The sequence below is a fragment of the Thunnus maccoyii genome, chromosome 22 (genome assembly GCF_910596095.1).
Source record: "Thunnus maccoyii chromosome 22, fThuMac1.1, whole genome shotgun sequence".
Taxonomy (NCBI): Eukaryota; Metazoa; Chordata; class Actinopteri; order Scombriformes; family Scombridae; genus Thunnus; species Thunnus maccoyii.
The window spans coordinates 18,843,391-18,858,826 of record NC_056554.1 but is presented as its reverse complement, the minus strand read 5'-3'; the positions used below and the strand labels follow the sequence as shown (position 1 = coordinate 18,858,826).

General features: G+C 38.9%; 1 protein-coding gene across 4 annotated transcripts in view; it reads left to right on the top strand.

Annotated features, from left to right (window-relative positions):
- Window positions 1–15,436, top strand: part of si:dkey-172j4.3 (diacylglycerol kinase eta) — an 86,687-nt gene that overhangs the window by 39,578 nt on the left and 31,673 nt on the right. For all 4 annotated transcript variants that reach the window (XM_042401093.1, XM_042401091.1, XM_042401090.1 and 1 more), the window contains exons 3-6: window positions 12,214–12,324; window positions 12,588–12,668; window positions 13,357–13,461; window positions 14,357–14,489. In XM_042401093.1, the coding sequence (XP_042257027.1) occupies window positions 12,214–12,324; window positions 12,588–12,668; window positions 13,357–13,461; window positions 14,357–14,489 (430 nt within the window). The remainder of the gene's footprint in view (window positions 1–12,213; window positions 12,325–12,587; window positions 12,669–13,356; window positions 13,462–14,356; window positions 14,490–15,436) is intronic.

Genomic DNA, 15,436 nt, shown 5'->3' with positions numbered 1-15,436 from the left:
AGACCCAAATATTAATGTCATGCAGTTCCTAAAGAGCATTAATATTAATATAAAATGAACAGTTTATTTATACTTTGTTTGGCCACATACTTGATGTCTGCCTCTAGGTAACTCATCACACCGACAGACTCACGCTGACTGTCGAGCATCTTCATATGTGTGCAGTTTCCGGCGCGTGTTAGAAAGGCTCGCCGCCCACACAGCGGTCACCGCTGTGGCAGGAAACCGGAAGGGCGGAGGGCATCGCCCGAAAGCACCGATCCTGCCCTGACATTTTGACTCAATTGATATATATCTGTTCGGTGTGTGCAAACAGGAATTTATTTATTTATTTAACGGCAGGTGCTTGAGGTCTTTCTACCAGCTACTTCCTTTAACTCACATAATTAAAGGCAACACCCAACTTTTAACTCACATTAAATGAGATGTAGGGAACCACATCTCTATATTCTCAGCATACTTTTTTCTTTTTTGTCTTAAAGCATTTACAAAAATATGATAATAATCAATAAAACTGGTAGCATCTGCAGTATTTTCTGCCATGTAACATCCTTTTATGCTCTGCTGCCATTGTGTTTCTGAAAATTAGGACGTTTCACATAAACCCCCTTTAGTTCCTGTCATAAAAGAGGATGTCGATTATCTACCATTTCCAATAACTCATGAATATACTGAACAGTAGATGTTGTCCATTGTTTCGAAAAAGTACATGTGGTGTCAGAGTTTATATGTCTGAAACCTTGATTCATGAAGAAAACACTATTTTAAATGTTGAAAGACATTTTAAGAGGCCTCATGATCAGGTTGAGATGAGATTTAGACACATTTTTATATTTATATGTATGTTTTGAAAGCAGTCTTGGTTACAAAAAACTACTGCGGCATTTCTCTACAAAATGTTTCATTGTGGGACGTTGACGTAATGTGTAAGTGGGAGTTCTAACCTAAAATATCTCTGCAGCGAGAGGCTGCATCGGTGGGACTGCTGATGAGAAAAACAAAAGACAATCCAGGAAGCATTACAGCAGTAATACAGTTCATCCATGAGTTTTAAAGCTTATGAAATGTTAAAAACACTACACGGCAGTTTAATAACAGTGGAATTACCTTGTTCATTTTACAGAGTAATCTACCTGGAATGTAGTCTTTATGTGTTATCACGTTGTGTTGTGTAGTGGTAGAGGAGCAAAGTTCATCTTTTTTACCTTGTAATCCTGCTTTTTGTTTTGCCAGCGTCCTCTGAGTCCAACTAAGTGGTCTCATTGAAATGAATGAGGGAGTATAATAGGTCTGAACGTGTGTAAATGAGCCTACAGTATCATTTAAGTGACTGTTACACGCTACAAGGAAGTATTTCCTACAGTTTAACCGCTTTTTTCCAAAATGAATACTATATCGCCCGCATAGCCTAACTGACAGTTTAAAAAATAATGATAATGATCTACAAACATGTGCAATATAAGAGATTTTACAGTTAAAAACATTATAAGGGAAACAAACAAAGTAAATGGGACACTTTCTCTGGCGTTTCTCTACTGCAGCTCCTTGTTTCTTATCAACTGACGTATACAGACGAGATATGAGTGTCTCAGTACGGTAACATCAGCTGTTATATGTGCTCGGCGAGTTTATCGGTCTACCTGTAACCTATAAACACACGCAAACATCCATAAACCCCTTTTGCCTCTTGTCATAAATCTCTTTGATTTCTGTTTCTTGGAAGGAGTTGGATTTAGGTCAATACTTTTTTTTTTTTTTTTCCCCCTTGTCAGCATTTGACTCAAAAATGTGATGTGAGAGCGGTTTATCTTAACATATTCAAGTGCTAACAGACAAGTAAACGGTGTAAATTGATAACTTTGTAATGTGAACATGTATTAATAGAGACAGGTAATGATGCAACATGTCTTTTTTTTTCCTATCGGGGGAAGTACTTTAGCACAAATGGACCAGACAGTGATAACATGCTTGTTATCATCAGAGTCATTTCACATCAAGGTCTTTGCCACATGACTCATTAAAGTTGCTAATGAAGCTCCCTGACCTGATTCTGAATTGATTTAACGACGAGTGATTTGGATGGAGAGAAAGATGAGAGAGGGGTTGGGGGGTGGGAAAAGTTTTTGGAAAGAAAAAGTGGAGAAAAAAAAAAAGACTAAAGGGAATTGAGGAGGAGAGACAGAAGGACGGAGCGAGAGAGGTAGAGATAGACAGGGAGAGAGAGAGAGTTGGTGTCAGTGAGTGTGTCTGCAGGGAACAGCATGTTTCTGCTCATTAAAGACAGAATGATATGCCGACTGGCAGAAAACATACACACACACACAAACACACATATGCGTGCACACACAAACACACACACACACACACATGCACACTTGCTGCAATTTGCCTTGGCAGATGAGACACTGATCTGACACTGAAAGCAGTCCGATGACAGCGCGTGGGCAGCGGAGAGCAGACGTGAACGCACACAGTCGCACACATACACACAAATAAACACACACATGCGCGCGCACGCACGCACGCACACAGGACAGGACATGCAGGCTGGTGAGACATGAGTTTGTGTGATCACAGTGACGTTTCCAGCTCTCTTAAGCAGAGTGGTGTGCCATTATCCTCCTCATCATTTTGACATGATGTGACTTGAGTGTGTGTGTGTGTGTGTGTGTGTGTGTGTGTGTGTGTGTGTGTGTGTGTGTGTGTGGGGTCCAGGTACTCCTCATGTTGCAGGGATTCGCCTCCCTTATGGGAACAAAAAGCAAGTCCCCTTAACAGCAATCATTAATTTTAGGGTGAAGACTTGGTTAGTTTAGCATTATGTTAAGGTTAGTTTAGGGTTATATTAAGGTTAGGGTAAGGGTTGTATTAAAGTTAGTTTAGGGTTATATTAAAGTTAGTGAAGAGTTATGTTAAGGTTAGGGTAAGGTTATATTAAAGTTAGTTTAGGGTTATGATAAGGTTAGGGTAAGGTTATATTAAAGTTAGTTTAGGGTTATGATAAGGTTAGGGTAAGGTTATATTAAAGTTAGTTTAGGGTTATATTAAGTTTAGGGTAAGGTTATATTAAAGTTAGTTTAGGGTTATGATAAGGTTAGGGTAAGGTTATATTAAAGTTAGTTTAGGGTTATGATAAGGTTAGGGTAAGGTTATATTAAAGTTAGTTTAGGGTTATATTAAGTTTAGGGTAAGGTTATATTAAAGTTAGTTTAGGGTTATGATAAGGTTAGGGTAAGGTTATATTAAAGTTAGTTTAGGGTTATGATAAGGTTAGGGTAAGGTTATATTAAAGTTAGTTTAGGGTTATATTAAGTTTAGGGTAAGGGTCGTATTAAAGTTAGTTTAGAGTTATATTAAGGTTAGGGTAAGGTTATATTAAAGTTAGTTTAGGGTTATGATAAGGTTAGGATAAGGTTATATTAAAGTTAGTTTAGAGTTATATTAAGTTTAGGGTAAGGTTATATTAAAGTTAGTTTAGGGTTATGATAAGGTTAGGGTAAGGTTATATTAAAGTTAGTTTAGGGTTATGATAAGGTTAGGGTAAGGTTATATTAAAGTTAGTTTAGGGTTATGATAAGGTTAGGATAAGGTTATATTAAAGTTAGTTTAGAGTTATATTAAGTTTAGGGTAAGGGTCGTATTAAAGTTAGTTTAGAGTTATATTAAGGTTAGGGTAAGGTTATATTAAAGTTAGTTTAGGGTTATGATAAGGTTAGGGTAAGGTTACATTAAAGTTAGTTTAGGGTTATGTTAAGGTTAGGATAAGGTTACATTAAAGTTAGTTTAGGGTTATGTTAAGGTTAGCAGTAGGATAAGTCTCCAGGAAGTGAATGTAAGGCAATGTAACTCTGAAGTGATGGAAACATGACTCTGTGTGTTTGTTTTATACTTCACACTGCTCTAGCTTCAAATCAAGCTTTAGCAGCCATTATCTTATACGTGTGTGTGTGTGTGTGTGTTTGCTCTCACAGCCAATCAGACAGGTTCTTCCAGTTCTATTTAAAGCCTCAAGGAAGTAGGCTTGTTCTTGCATGAGCACACAGACAAGACACACCACTCCTCTTAGGTGAATGTCATGAAAGGGGGAGCGCAACAGCTTCTTTGCATGCTCCGCCTTGTGTGTGTGTGTGTCTGTCATACACAAAAGAGGCGTGTCCTACAGCACACCTGGGGGCGTTGCTATCTGACAAGAGAAGTTTTAAAGGGAGGAAGTGCATTGTTAGCGGAACTGCTGGTGTGTGAGGAGAGTTACAGCTGAGGTGGGGTGAGTAAGAGAACAATACAGTGAGAGTTGAGGGTTAATTGTATGTAGGAGTAGTGAAAAAGAGAAGAGAATTGTACTTTTAAGTAAGAGAAGAAGAAAAAGATGGCAGGAAAACAATCCAAATAGCATCTTAAAAGAGCAAAAACTCCACATCACACCTGTGAAAGTCATCTCACTCCTGGAGGTTTACTTTGACTGAGCTAGTAGAGGGTGTGAGGTCAGAAGCAGGTGTCGCCGTGCGCCAATGCTAGGGTTGTGTCAGCCAAGCGGGTGCTGCATAGCACCCCTGTTGTTTAGGGGCAGACTGGGGGATGACGACCAGCTCAGCCACGAGGAACAACTGGAATCCAGTCGCATTGAAAAGTCACAAGTCAAGAGTTTCCTGGTGGAAGAGGTCAGTGTGTTGAACTATAGAAACATGAAGTCAAAATAGTTTTAAAGGGTTATGTTTTATTGCCTTCACACTGCAAGTGGCACGGCCTGTTCTGGTTTGAATGGTTGGTTTTATTCTGACCAATTGTGGGAAACACAGGAAGCTCCAGTTTTGTGTGTGTGTGTAGTGGTTTCAGTTTTGGATGGGAAAATTCTGTATTTACACTGTGTCTGTTTGGTTTTCCATCGGCTGTTTTGTTTGCTGCAATTAAATCGGGTCGGATCAAAGTACAAACTTTCTTACCGTCAATTTTCACTGTCTTAAAGGATAAGGTTATTGACAACAAATCCCATGAAAAGGCCAACAATGTGTTAGTCCATCTCTCATACTTTCTGACTTCCCTATCTTGCCTGTCACACTGTTTCCTACTAAAGATGTAAACGTCGAGAGGTCTAAATGTATTGCTTCATTTTCACAAAAGGCACAGAAATGTCCAAAAACAGCTGACACTTAAGTTTCTAGCAAACAGCAAATTATGAATAGCAAAAAATAGTAGTTTTGGAGGGACTACTTTCTACTTTTGAGCCTAATTTATGAGTTTTTAATTGTTTTGGGACAACAATGAAGGTCTAAAACACAGAAATCACTTTAGCTACACAGACAACTTGTCAGTAGGATCAACTCAATGTTGGTTTTGGTCATGATGGTGATACTTGAAAGGCAAGTTTAAGAAATTACTCAATATATCTGTGCCAATTTTCAGACTAAATGATGAATGGGTTTGTTGGAAAAATGATTGGAACAATGATAATCAATCATTCTTCCCAGTCTTATTCATGTGTTTCTGGTTAAAGCCAGATTAGATCTAACAGGTCTAATGTGTCACTCCTGGTTTCTGAAACAAAAAAGTAGCATTCAAATACATATAGTGTGTAAGAAACGTGTATTGCCTTTCATAGCTTTAAAGCATTTAAATACAGTAGCTTTTTAGCAAGAAATACAACCAATCAAGCCCAACAAGAGGTGCAACTGTTCCCCAAACATACAGACGTTTATTCCTGTAGTTTTTCCAGTTTCAATTATACGAGAAGTGGTTTGTTTTTCATTTATCTTTTCTACCATTTCATTCTCATCAGTGGCAGCTGTTGTTCATTACACAAAATCAGATTTGTTGGTAAACTATCTAACCTCTGGCGGCCGATGAACAGAGGAAGTTCTGCTTTCTCTCAGCCAACAAACTTGGTAAATCTCCACACATCAGTAAAGTCACCCGGGCCCCCCTTCAGCCGTCTGGAAAATAAATCGAGTTCAAGTGATTCGTTGATCGAGTGTTTACAGTGTGAACACTGAAGGTCAATCAGTCAGGAAGGACTGTGTGCAAATTGGCAGGATGGGGGTAGACGGATGTGTGTTTATGTGTGTGTGTGTGTGTGTGTGTACTTGGTTGGGTGGTTTAATGTAGCTGACTCGAAAAGAAAAAAAGAGTTGAATCAGTCAGTTTTGGCTCTGTTTGATTGTGTGTGCATTTTGCAGATGAGTAAGTATGTGTGTTAATGCGCTCTTGTGTGCATATCCACTTCATAGCTCCTCCGTCTGTGTATCTGTGTGTGTGTGTGTGTGTGTGTGTGTGTGTGTGTGTGCACATCAAGTCTACTGGGGCTGATTGTTGTGATGTAATTAGTCCTGCTCTAATGAATACACTGATCTGTCTGACAACATCTCTCAGATGGAGAGGAGAAGAAGAGAGGAGAGAAGAGAGGAAAAACCTCCATCATAGGAGTGGCTACATTATGAATGCAAGCTGGTGCAAAACCTGACCTTTGCATACAGTATATGTTGTGTTTAGGCAGTCATATGCACTGTACACGTGCGCTGTTTGCACTGCTGATATGCCTCTCTGCAGAGTTTGAGTACAACCAGCCAATTAAAATGAAGCTATACATGTTAATGAGTCTTATTCAATCAGGGAGCTTGACTAAGAACATGTTATTTGATACAGAAATGGCCTGAAGGAAGTGTTACGAGAAGGTCACACATGATATAATCATGCTTATATGTGCCCTATAATGTGACTACTGTGTGTAAAGGCAGTCTGGTTGAGCTGTTTCTATAAAATCACCATAATAAAAATGGGTTTTATTGCTTTAAAATGATTTATAGTTGATTCCAAAGCTGAAAATGTGTGAAACTAAGTTTCAGTGCATGCCTGTGTTGTTGTTGCCTTAAATCCATTCGAAAACCTGCACAAAAGAGTCAGATAAGAGCGGCTACGCCCGTGTATAAGCTCACTTGCGACACACATAATAGGCTGTAAACTTTGTGTTTTCTTAACTCCCAGTGTTAATCCCAACCCTGCTAGCTGCCGTCTTGGTGGCGTCCAATTCGCCAACCCAACACTTAATCTTCTGTGCAACTTCACTGCAGCTCATGATTTGAATATATTTATCTTTGTGTTTTAAATTGGCAGTTGAGTTGAATGGTTGAAATTTGATTATGCCTACTTCTGCTGTGGCGTGTTTTATGGCTTGTGAATTACTTCCCTTATTTGTGATATGCTGTGTTGCCAGTTTATGAGGTACACCTAGCTAAAATTAATGTTGTCTTGATTCAAAAGCCCTGCAACAAATCCTACTTCCATGATGGTTAAATTATTAAAACTGTTTTAGAGAGGTGTTGATTCAGCTTAAGAGCTATTTTAGAGGCTGTAATTTGTGGTGCTGTTGAGTTGTGTGTTGTGTTTAGTGAGTTTAGTCTGCACTCATTGATATAAATGGGGTGGACATGATGTTAGAAACACATTTATACAGTAGTTTCAACAAAAACTGAGCATTATAACCTCTTACAAGTGTAACTGTATTGATGATAGATACTCACACACACACGTAGATAAATACTCTAACATCTGTCGGAGTAGTTTTTGTGCCAGTTGGTTTGGAGTTTGTTGGCTTGTTTTATTGAGTCTTAATCTAGTAGCAAATCTGCTTTTCAAATCAGAATCCTTTAGCAAATATATTTAGCTTTCAACAACTCAAAGCAACAAAAGTCATGAATAAGTTTATATCAAAGAGCTAAAACTCAAAGGTTGACATGCAATACTAATGTTTTTTTCTAATTTACTGTACCTATTTGCTGTTTGACTAAATGGCTCAGAGATAGTTCCTCTAATCCTGAGTAAACAAGTTACTTAAATATGTTCCCTATCTGTATTTTAGCAGTTAGTGAGACGACTTGAACCAACAACATTTTGATGAAACGCAACCTGAAAAGCAACCACAAAGCCTCCATAAGACTTACAACATTGTGAGTTTGGCCTACATCAGCTATATCATTGGTTGCTATGTCATTAGCCGCTTTTCTCAAACAAAAACACTGATTAGTTTTTTGACTGACAGCTCCCGTTGCCATCGCTGTGGCAACCGTGCACGAGCCCGATTGGTGGAACAGGTCTGTCACACCTCGCCGTTATCTCCGACGTGTCAGGTGGTTCAGGCAAAAGAGACCTTTACACCTTCTTGTTTGTGTGTTTTCTCCTTTCTTCTTCCCCCTCAAGGCATTCGCCTGTTCTTTTGTTTTTCTTCTCTTTTTATGTCGACTCTCTAGAGTCTCCGTTTGTTGTAATTCCTGTGCCGTACCTTTTTTTTGTTGTTGTTGTTTTGCTTCCCTTTCTTCGCTCCTGGCCGCTGTCACAGCTCTGTTTCTTCTTCCCTATCTCCTCTCACTAATGATCCATACCATTAGACTATCTATCATGGTTTCCACCGTCAATCCTCCCCTCTACTCTACTCTACTCTTCTTCCTTTTCTTTGCTTCTCACTTTCTCTCTTAACAGCGCGACAATATGTGATTTGCTCTCCCTCAGGGTATAAAAGCACATTTATTCTAAGGAAGAAACATGAGCTGTGAGAGCACAAGAAGCTGCATGTAACCATTGCAAGGCAGGATATCTCATGGACGCACATGTACACAAACACATTACAGCTGAGAAATGAGATTGTGATGGAGCGATGAATTAAATTTATCGCTGGTTCGGAGGTGCATCTGCCTTGTATTACTCCCTCTGTTCAGATAGCCGAGGACATTACTGCAAACGCACAGACGGACACAGAAAGTGAGACAGAAACTCATAAGATGAAGAGGAGAGAGAGAAAGATAGATGACTGATATCGCGATAGGAGAAGGGGTGGGAAGGGAGGGAAACATGTAAACAGAAATAATGCAGCTAAACAAGAGACAAACAGAGGGAAACTGTAGAGGGAATTCTGTGTAAAGAAGATGGATGACAAAGGTGAAGAGATCTAAGGACCAAGAAGGGAAAAGATTACAAAAGAGGGAAGGTGGAAGAGGGAAATATACTGCCAATTAGACCAACAGCAAGGAAGTTATGCAATATATTGAGTCAATTTATGTATTCTTCCTTCCTTCCTTGTCTGCAGCAGTGCACTCTGTCTCTATAGCTCTTATGAAGATGGTCTTACTGCAAGATAGATGCAAGACACTAGCTAACGTAATGTACAATATTATGTACATGACCCTAAACAAGATGTAAAGTGTTAATTAGTGAGCTTTAGAGGTGCTGGTAGATGGATTTTTTCACTCCTTGAAAGAGCTAGACTAGCTGTTTCTTCCTGTTTCCAATCTTTCTGTTAAGCTAAGCTAACTGGTTGCTAGCTGCACAGTAGCTTCATATTTACGGCACAGAGTGGTATCAATCTTTTCATCTAACTCTCAGCAAGACTTGTAAGGGTATTTCACAAACTGTCAAACTATTTCTGTACCAGCTAATAAACAAAATAAGTCACATAAAACTCACATAAAAGCAAAGTATTGTACAGTAGCTACATATACTAGAACTATCCAGCAACTGTGCTAGCTAGCAGCTAGCTATCAAAAGGATTAGGTGTCGTGTGCAAAACATCAATATACATGATATTCGGTACCAATGCTAAGAGCACACTTTTTAGATGCCTTAGTTTGAGGAATATAAACATGATGTAATTCTTTTTTTTTCATTTACCATAACAAAATATGCCGTAAGCTCTCAGTCCACCTGTTGTTAAGTAAAGAACTTTTCCCAAATAATATTCTTATATTACATAAGTCTGCAGATTTAAATATCTGAACAAAAAACTGTGGATCTGACCAAGTCATGCGACTTTTGATTCTTGACATTTTTCAGTACTCTGTAAAAAGTATTGAGGTTTGATGCCGCCAGCTCTAAGTAGCAACTGTACAAGCTAATCTTCAAGACAGGGTTAACTATTTTTACCAAGCTACTGATTGATTTATACTTATTACTGATCCATTTAAACTAAATCATAAAATAATCTAACTTAAAAACTGTAGTACATTAATAAAACTAATTAGAATTACATCATTTGTCTGTATCAGTAGTTTTATTCAAGAGCAGGGGAGACAGCTAGCGTTGGGTTGTTTGTATCTTAAGTTACTAAATTAGCATTGCGTTAATGCGAAAAAGAAAATGTGGAAAGACACACAAACGTAGATGGACCTCAAATGTATCAATGCAATCTCAGTGATACACTGTAAACTTCAATTTAATGTTGGCTTGTAAACTATAAAACATAAATTAATCAACCGATATCGCTTTCTCTTATCCTGCTTGTGGATTGTTGGTAGTTGTCGGGTGTTGAACCATCTGTCTGAGTCTTCAATTTTCCTTTAGGGCAGATTTCCCGGATCATTCACCGATCTGGCAACGGTGCCGAGTTACCACTGCCAAAATCATTCCTGTCTGGGCTTAAAACTTTGGTAGATTACACTAATAAAACAACATACCCGTGTTATAGAAAGCACCAGAGAGTCTTCTGTTGCTGCTTGTCCCCTTGGTTTTATTACAGTACAATTTAGCACTCAGCTGCTGATTTGGAGATAACAAAAACAATATCCTTTCCACCTTCCCCCTTCATTTTCCTTTAAGTGCTTCATATCATTCTGTGGTGGCAAAATCGTGTCACACATCTGCTCCTTGAAACAGGGAGCTTTTGATGCTTATTAGGCAGGAATTTCCGCCTATTTTAAAGTTGAATTCAATGTTAAACAAACCAAAAAAGAACCACAAATAGTCAGCCGAATGACTTAAATGTGAAATATAATTGCACTTTTTTTGCTTCATCCATGGAAATGGTTTACACACATCCAATCTCCCAGTACACCCTTCTGCAGAATATCTATTTCAACATCCATACACGTTTACTCTCACAGTTTACCTTTGCCCGCAGGTTGTAGTGGCAGCGCTGGTTATGCAGGCTGCTTCGTCGCAGGTGACGTAAGGAATCTTACGACCGTGTGATGATTCGGCGGCACTGATTCATTGTGTTTGCTGATTACAGCAAGTATGCGGGCATGTTTCCTGGAGGCTTTTGCAAAAGAGCTGCATGATGAGTCATTTTGAGAATGATCCAATAATTTGAAACACATTTTTTTTTCAAGCATCAAGAGTTTCTTAAAATGTGTGTAAAGCTTATTTTAAGTTCTTATAAAGCTTACAGTGTGACCCATTTCTCAGAGACAGACAGTTGACGCTGGTTTCTACCCGTGAAAATATGCAGGTGACACACTCACGGATGCAGGCTCGTGGTTATCTCTGTCGGAAAGTCACGGGCTTGTCATGGCAGTTGATCTAATGAAAGTTATGGTGGCGACTCACATTCACAGGAATGTCGCTACGTTAGGTGATAAACGAGCAGGTATGAACGTAGAGCCATGAGTAACGTGATCAGAGTTTTAAGACCTGTGTGTCTATAACTGTGTACCGGGTATCCTCTTGTGTGAGAAATAAGGATCTCCATGGCGACCCCGACGTCCTATCACAAATTGATTACCCACGGTGCATCCTCTCTCCTCTCTGGGCATGTACTCATAAATAGAGAGAAAGAGAAAGAACGAGTGCATGATAAGCGCAGGCACAGACGGAGGATAATAGGAAGAAAAAAAACAAAAAACAGGCACCACAATAGAATCAGTGGGGAGTTTCAGCTAAGCAAATCCATGGTATCAAATCAAATCATGTGTTCTGGCTTTGTTAATAATTTCCATGCAGACACGGGTGGCTGTACCTCCTACCTGCTGCATCACCTCATCACTGTTGCCGTCGCAGCACATGACATTACCCCCTTGGTTATTATTACTGCATTAACTCTCGCCATCGACACGCCGCATTGACACCCAGCCAAACGTTGCTTCCTCATTTCTTTATTTAACAGATGAGTGAGCTATTTTTGGAAACCATGGGAAAATATTTCCAGTGGGCTCCTGGTATTCACATCAGATATTTTCACACCATCACTGGAATTGAAAATGCAAAAAAAAAAACAAAAACAGTGGTATAGTCCTTTAAGTAAACATGTCTGTGATCGTCTAGCAACTTGACAGATTCAGTCAACACCTTTTCTTCTTTTAGCACCTTTTTCTATGTTGCTGTTGTGTTGAAATAACATCTTAGTGACACTATCTAAACTGTGTGAACTCCAGGAAGAACAGCTGTCACTTCACTTATTCAGAGAATCGAGATATACTTACGTCTTTTTTCCCCTTTCTTTTTTCTGTCTCTCTACAGAAAAGTGTAAAGGAGGGAATCCTGTTAAAGCAGACGAGCTCCTTCCAGAGATGGAAGAGGAGGTACTTCAAACTTAGAGGGAGGACCCTCTACTATGCCAAAGACTGCAAGGTACAGGAATGTGCGAAACTGCCTGCAGCAGCTTTAGAGTAACAACATGTTTATGACATTAGTAAAAGCTGTAAAACCAACAGGCCCCAAAGTACACACGTTTTTACCACAGCTGTTGCATCACATACTACAGAATGGGTTTCATATAATTAGGAGGTGTCAGAGAAAATAAAACGTGTGATTAAATGTACCTGGAAAACATATAAAAGATAAGTTATGACGATTTTTTTTGCATTGTTTGTCCTTTTTTTTCCCCCCACCAGTCTCTGATTTTTGATGAGGTGGACCTATCAGATGCCAGCGTGGCCGAGAACAGCACCAAGAACATCAATAATAGTTTCACGGTAAAGACTTTAGAAACATCTCACATGTGGTTTAAAGCATTTCAAAACTGTAAATTCAGCCTGGTTTTCAGTGGCAAATTATGACACAATAAGTAAAGTTATTTCTAAGCTTAAAATCTCAGACACCAATAAACAGAGCATTATTATAATCTTTTTCAATGCTAACAGTATATTGTTAGGGATGGCTTGAATATCTCAAAATCTGCTGGATGGATAATTGTGAAATTTTTTACTTATATCCATGACACCCAAAAGATCAATCCTAAAAACTTTGGTGATCCGCTGACTCTTCCTCTAGCACCATCATGACGTTTACATTTTCATTTTTTAGTGAAATTTCTCACCAACTATTGATTCAGACATTCATGTCCACATCAGATGAATTTGTATAACTTTGGTGATTCCTTAATACTTTAAAATTACTAAAACTAATGAATCATCATCAGCCTCAGCTGTACTTTGTGTCTAGCGCTAATTAGCAAAGCATGCTAACGCGCTAAGATGGCATGTTAGCATTGTTGTTGCGAGTAAGTTAGCATGGTGACGTTAGCATCATGCCGATAATATGATGCAATGTTTAAAAATTGATAAATAAGGTAAATAGATTTTTTTCAGATATTTTGGAGTTTAGATTCAGCTCTTTGTTTCACGTTTCACTTCTAAGATTAAGACTCTTTCTTCTTCTCAGGTGATCACGCCATTTCGAAAATTAATGCTATGTGCCGAAAGCAGGAAAGAAATGGAGGACTGGATCAGTGCTCTTAAGTCCGTCCAAAAATGGGAAACTTATGAGGTTCGTTTTTTCCCCATCTCTCTGTCAGTGTCTCTTTATGTTTTAACATCATTATTTATTCCGTTGCCTGAGATCAGAAAAGACTAAGAAAAGTGCCAAACGGATGATCCTTTGATGAAAGCTGGTTGTGTGTAATTTATTTTCATTCCTTTATGCTTCTTCCATCTGTTCTTTACTCTTCCTCCTCCTCTCTTCCACCCTTTCCTTTTCTCTTTCTCTTATCTGCTTCTCATTTCAGCTCATTGCCAGCAGATTGATGTCTCTCATAAAATAAGACACTGTGCTTTAATAGGCTATAAAGAGAGCTGAAGGCTGTAAGCCGCTATCCAAGCTGAGCTGAAATTCTCTCAGGTTTTTTTTTGGGCTTTTCAGTGCTCCCCGCATTTTACAACTGTGCAATTAGGCTTTTAATTTATATCATTGTCTCGTCCCTCGTTATTCCCAGTTAGACTTGAGTTGCGGGTTCAGGCTGTGGATAGCATCTTCTCCCAATTAATCCTTGTTTGACGTCTAACATTTTGATATAAATCTCCAGAGTTATGGACACAGCAGGGTGTCTTCTGTATGCATTTTGGTTTGATGACTTTCATCTTCTTACACATATTGTGCTTCTATATACTGTATCTCTTCCCCTCAGGCCAGTTAGCATTAATATCATGTTCCTATCCTTGAATGCCTCCGTCTTGAGGCCACAGAGTTTACTGTGCACTGCCGATATCATTATCTTATCTTTGTATCCAAGCTTCCTCTGACTGTTTAGTTTAGCATGAAATATAAAAAGTCATCTCTCCTTCCTCAGGCTAGTTATTTTTGATGTAGCGCCCCGATGATCCTTGCTTTCCACCTCAACCAGTTTAACACAAAGTGCCGGTGTCGTTGTCCTTTCCTTTCTCAGGCAAGCCAGTTCAACATGGAACATTTCTCCGGGATGCACAACTGGTACGCCTGCTCACACGCCAGACCGACCTTCTGCAACGTCTGCAAAGAGGCTCTGCCAGGCGTCACCTCCCACGGCCTGTCCTGTGAAGGTACGGACACACACTCATGCGGATATCATAAACTATGAATAGAAATTTGAACTCTTTGTTGACAGAAAATGACAAGTATTTAGCTTTTACTATAGATTGAAGGTGTAAAATCCTCAGAAAACTAAATTTGATCACAAGATTGTCATGACCAGAGTAAAGAAGTAGGTTTATAGCTCCTTATTGCAGAGTGAAACTGTCCTTCACCTTCCTCGTATCAGCAGTAAAATATCTGAACACACCCACACAGATGTTTTTAGATCAGTAGCCAATACAAATTATTGGGATTTAAATTTCTGTATAGTTTATTATCAGCCTCCAATATCCCATATCTTTGGGGGGAACAAAATGACAGGTACCGATAATTCAAATGTTGTGCAAACACACATGGAAAACATATATCCACCCTTCTTTCACCCGTCTTTTTAAGGCATTTCAGCCTTTATTTTGAAGCTGATAGTAGAAGCAGACAGGAAACCGAAGTTACCAAGGAACCCCACAATATGCTATGTTTATTTAAAAAGGTTAAAAACCACAAACAACCAGTTTTGATACAGATTAACCATCTTTTGACTTTTTAAAATGCCTCACAGTACAAGTCAAAAACTCTGAACATAGGTGGACCCACTGCACAGGAGTTTCCACATATGCTAAATTTAGAGACCCGCTCCAGACATACTGTAAGATATATAAAAAAAAATACTCTGCTTGGAGTAATATGTTTTTGTTTTTTGTTTTTTAAATCACATTAAAAACCTTAAAATTCCCTCTATTCCTTCTCACTCATTGAAAAATCCAGAATTTATGAGTATTTATAAAGTTTAACTGCTGGATACAGCACTGTAAGGTCTATTCTCAGTGTTTGTGCACTGGAGGCCTCAAGTTTCCACATCACACTTGTGTAAATTGCATACTAGACCACAATTGGCTAGTTGTAATGTCACAAATCC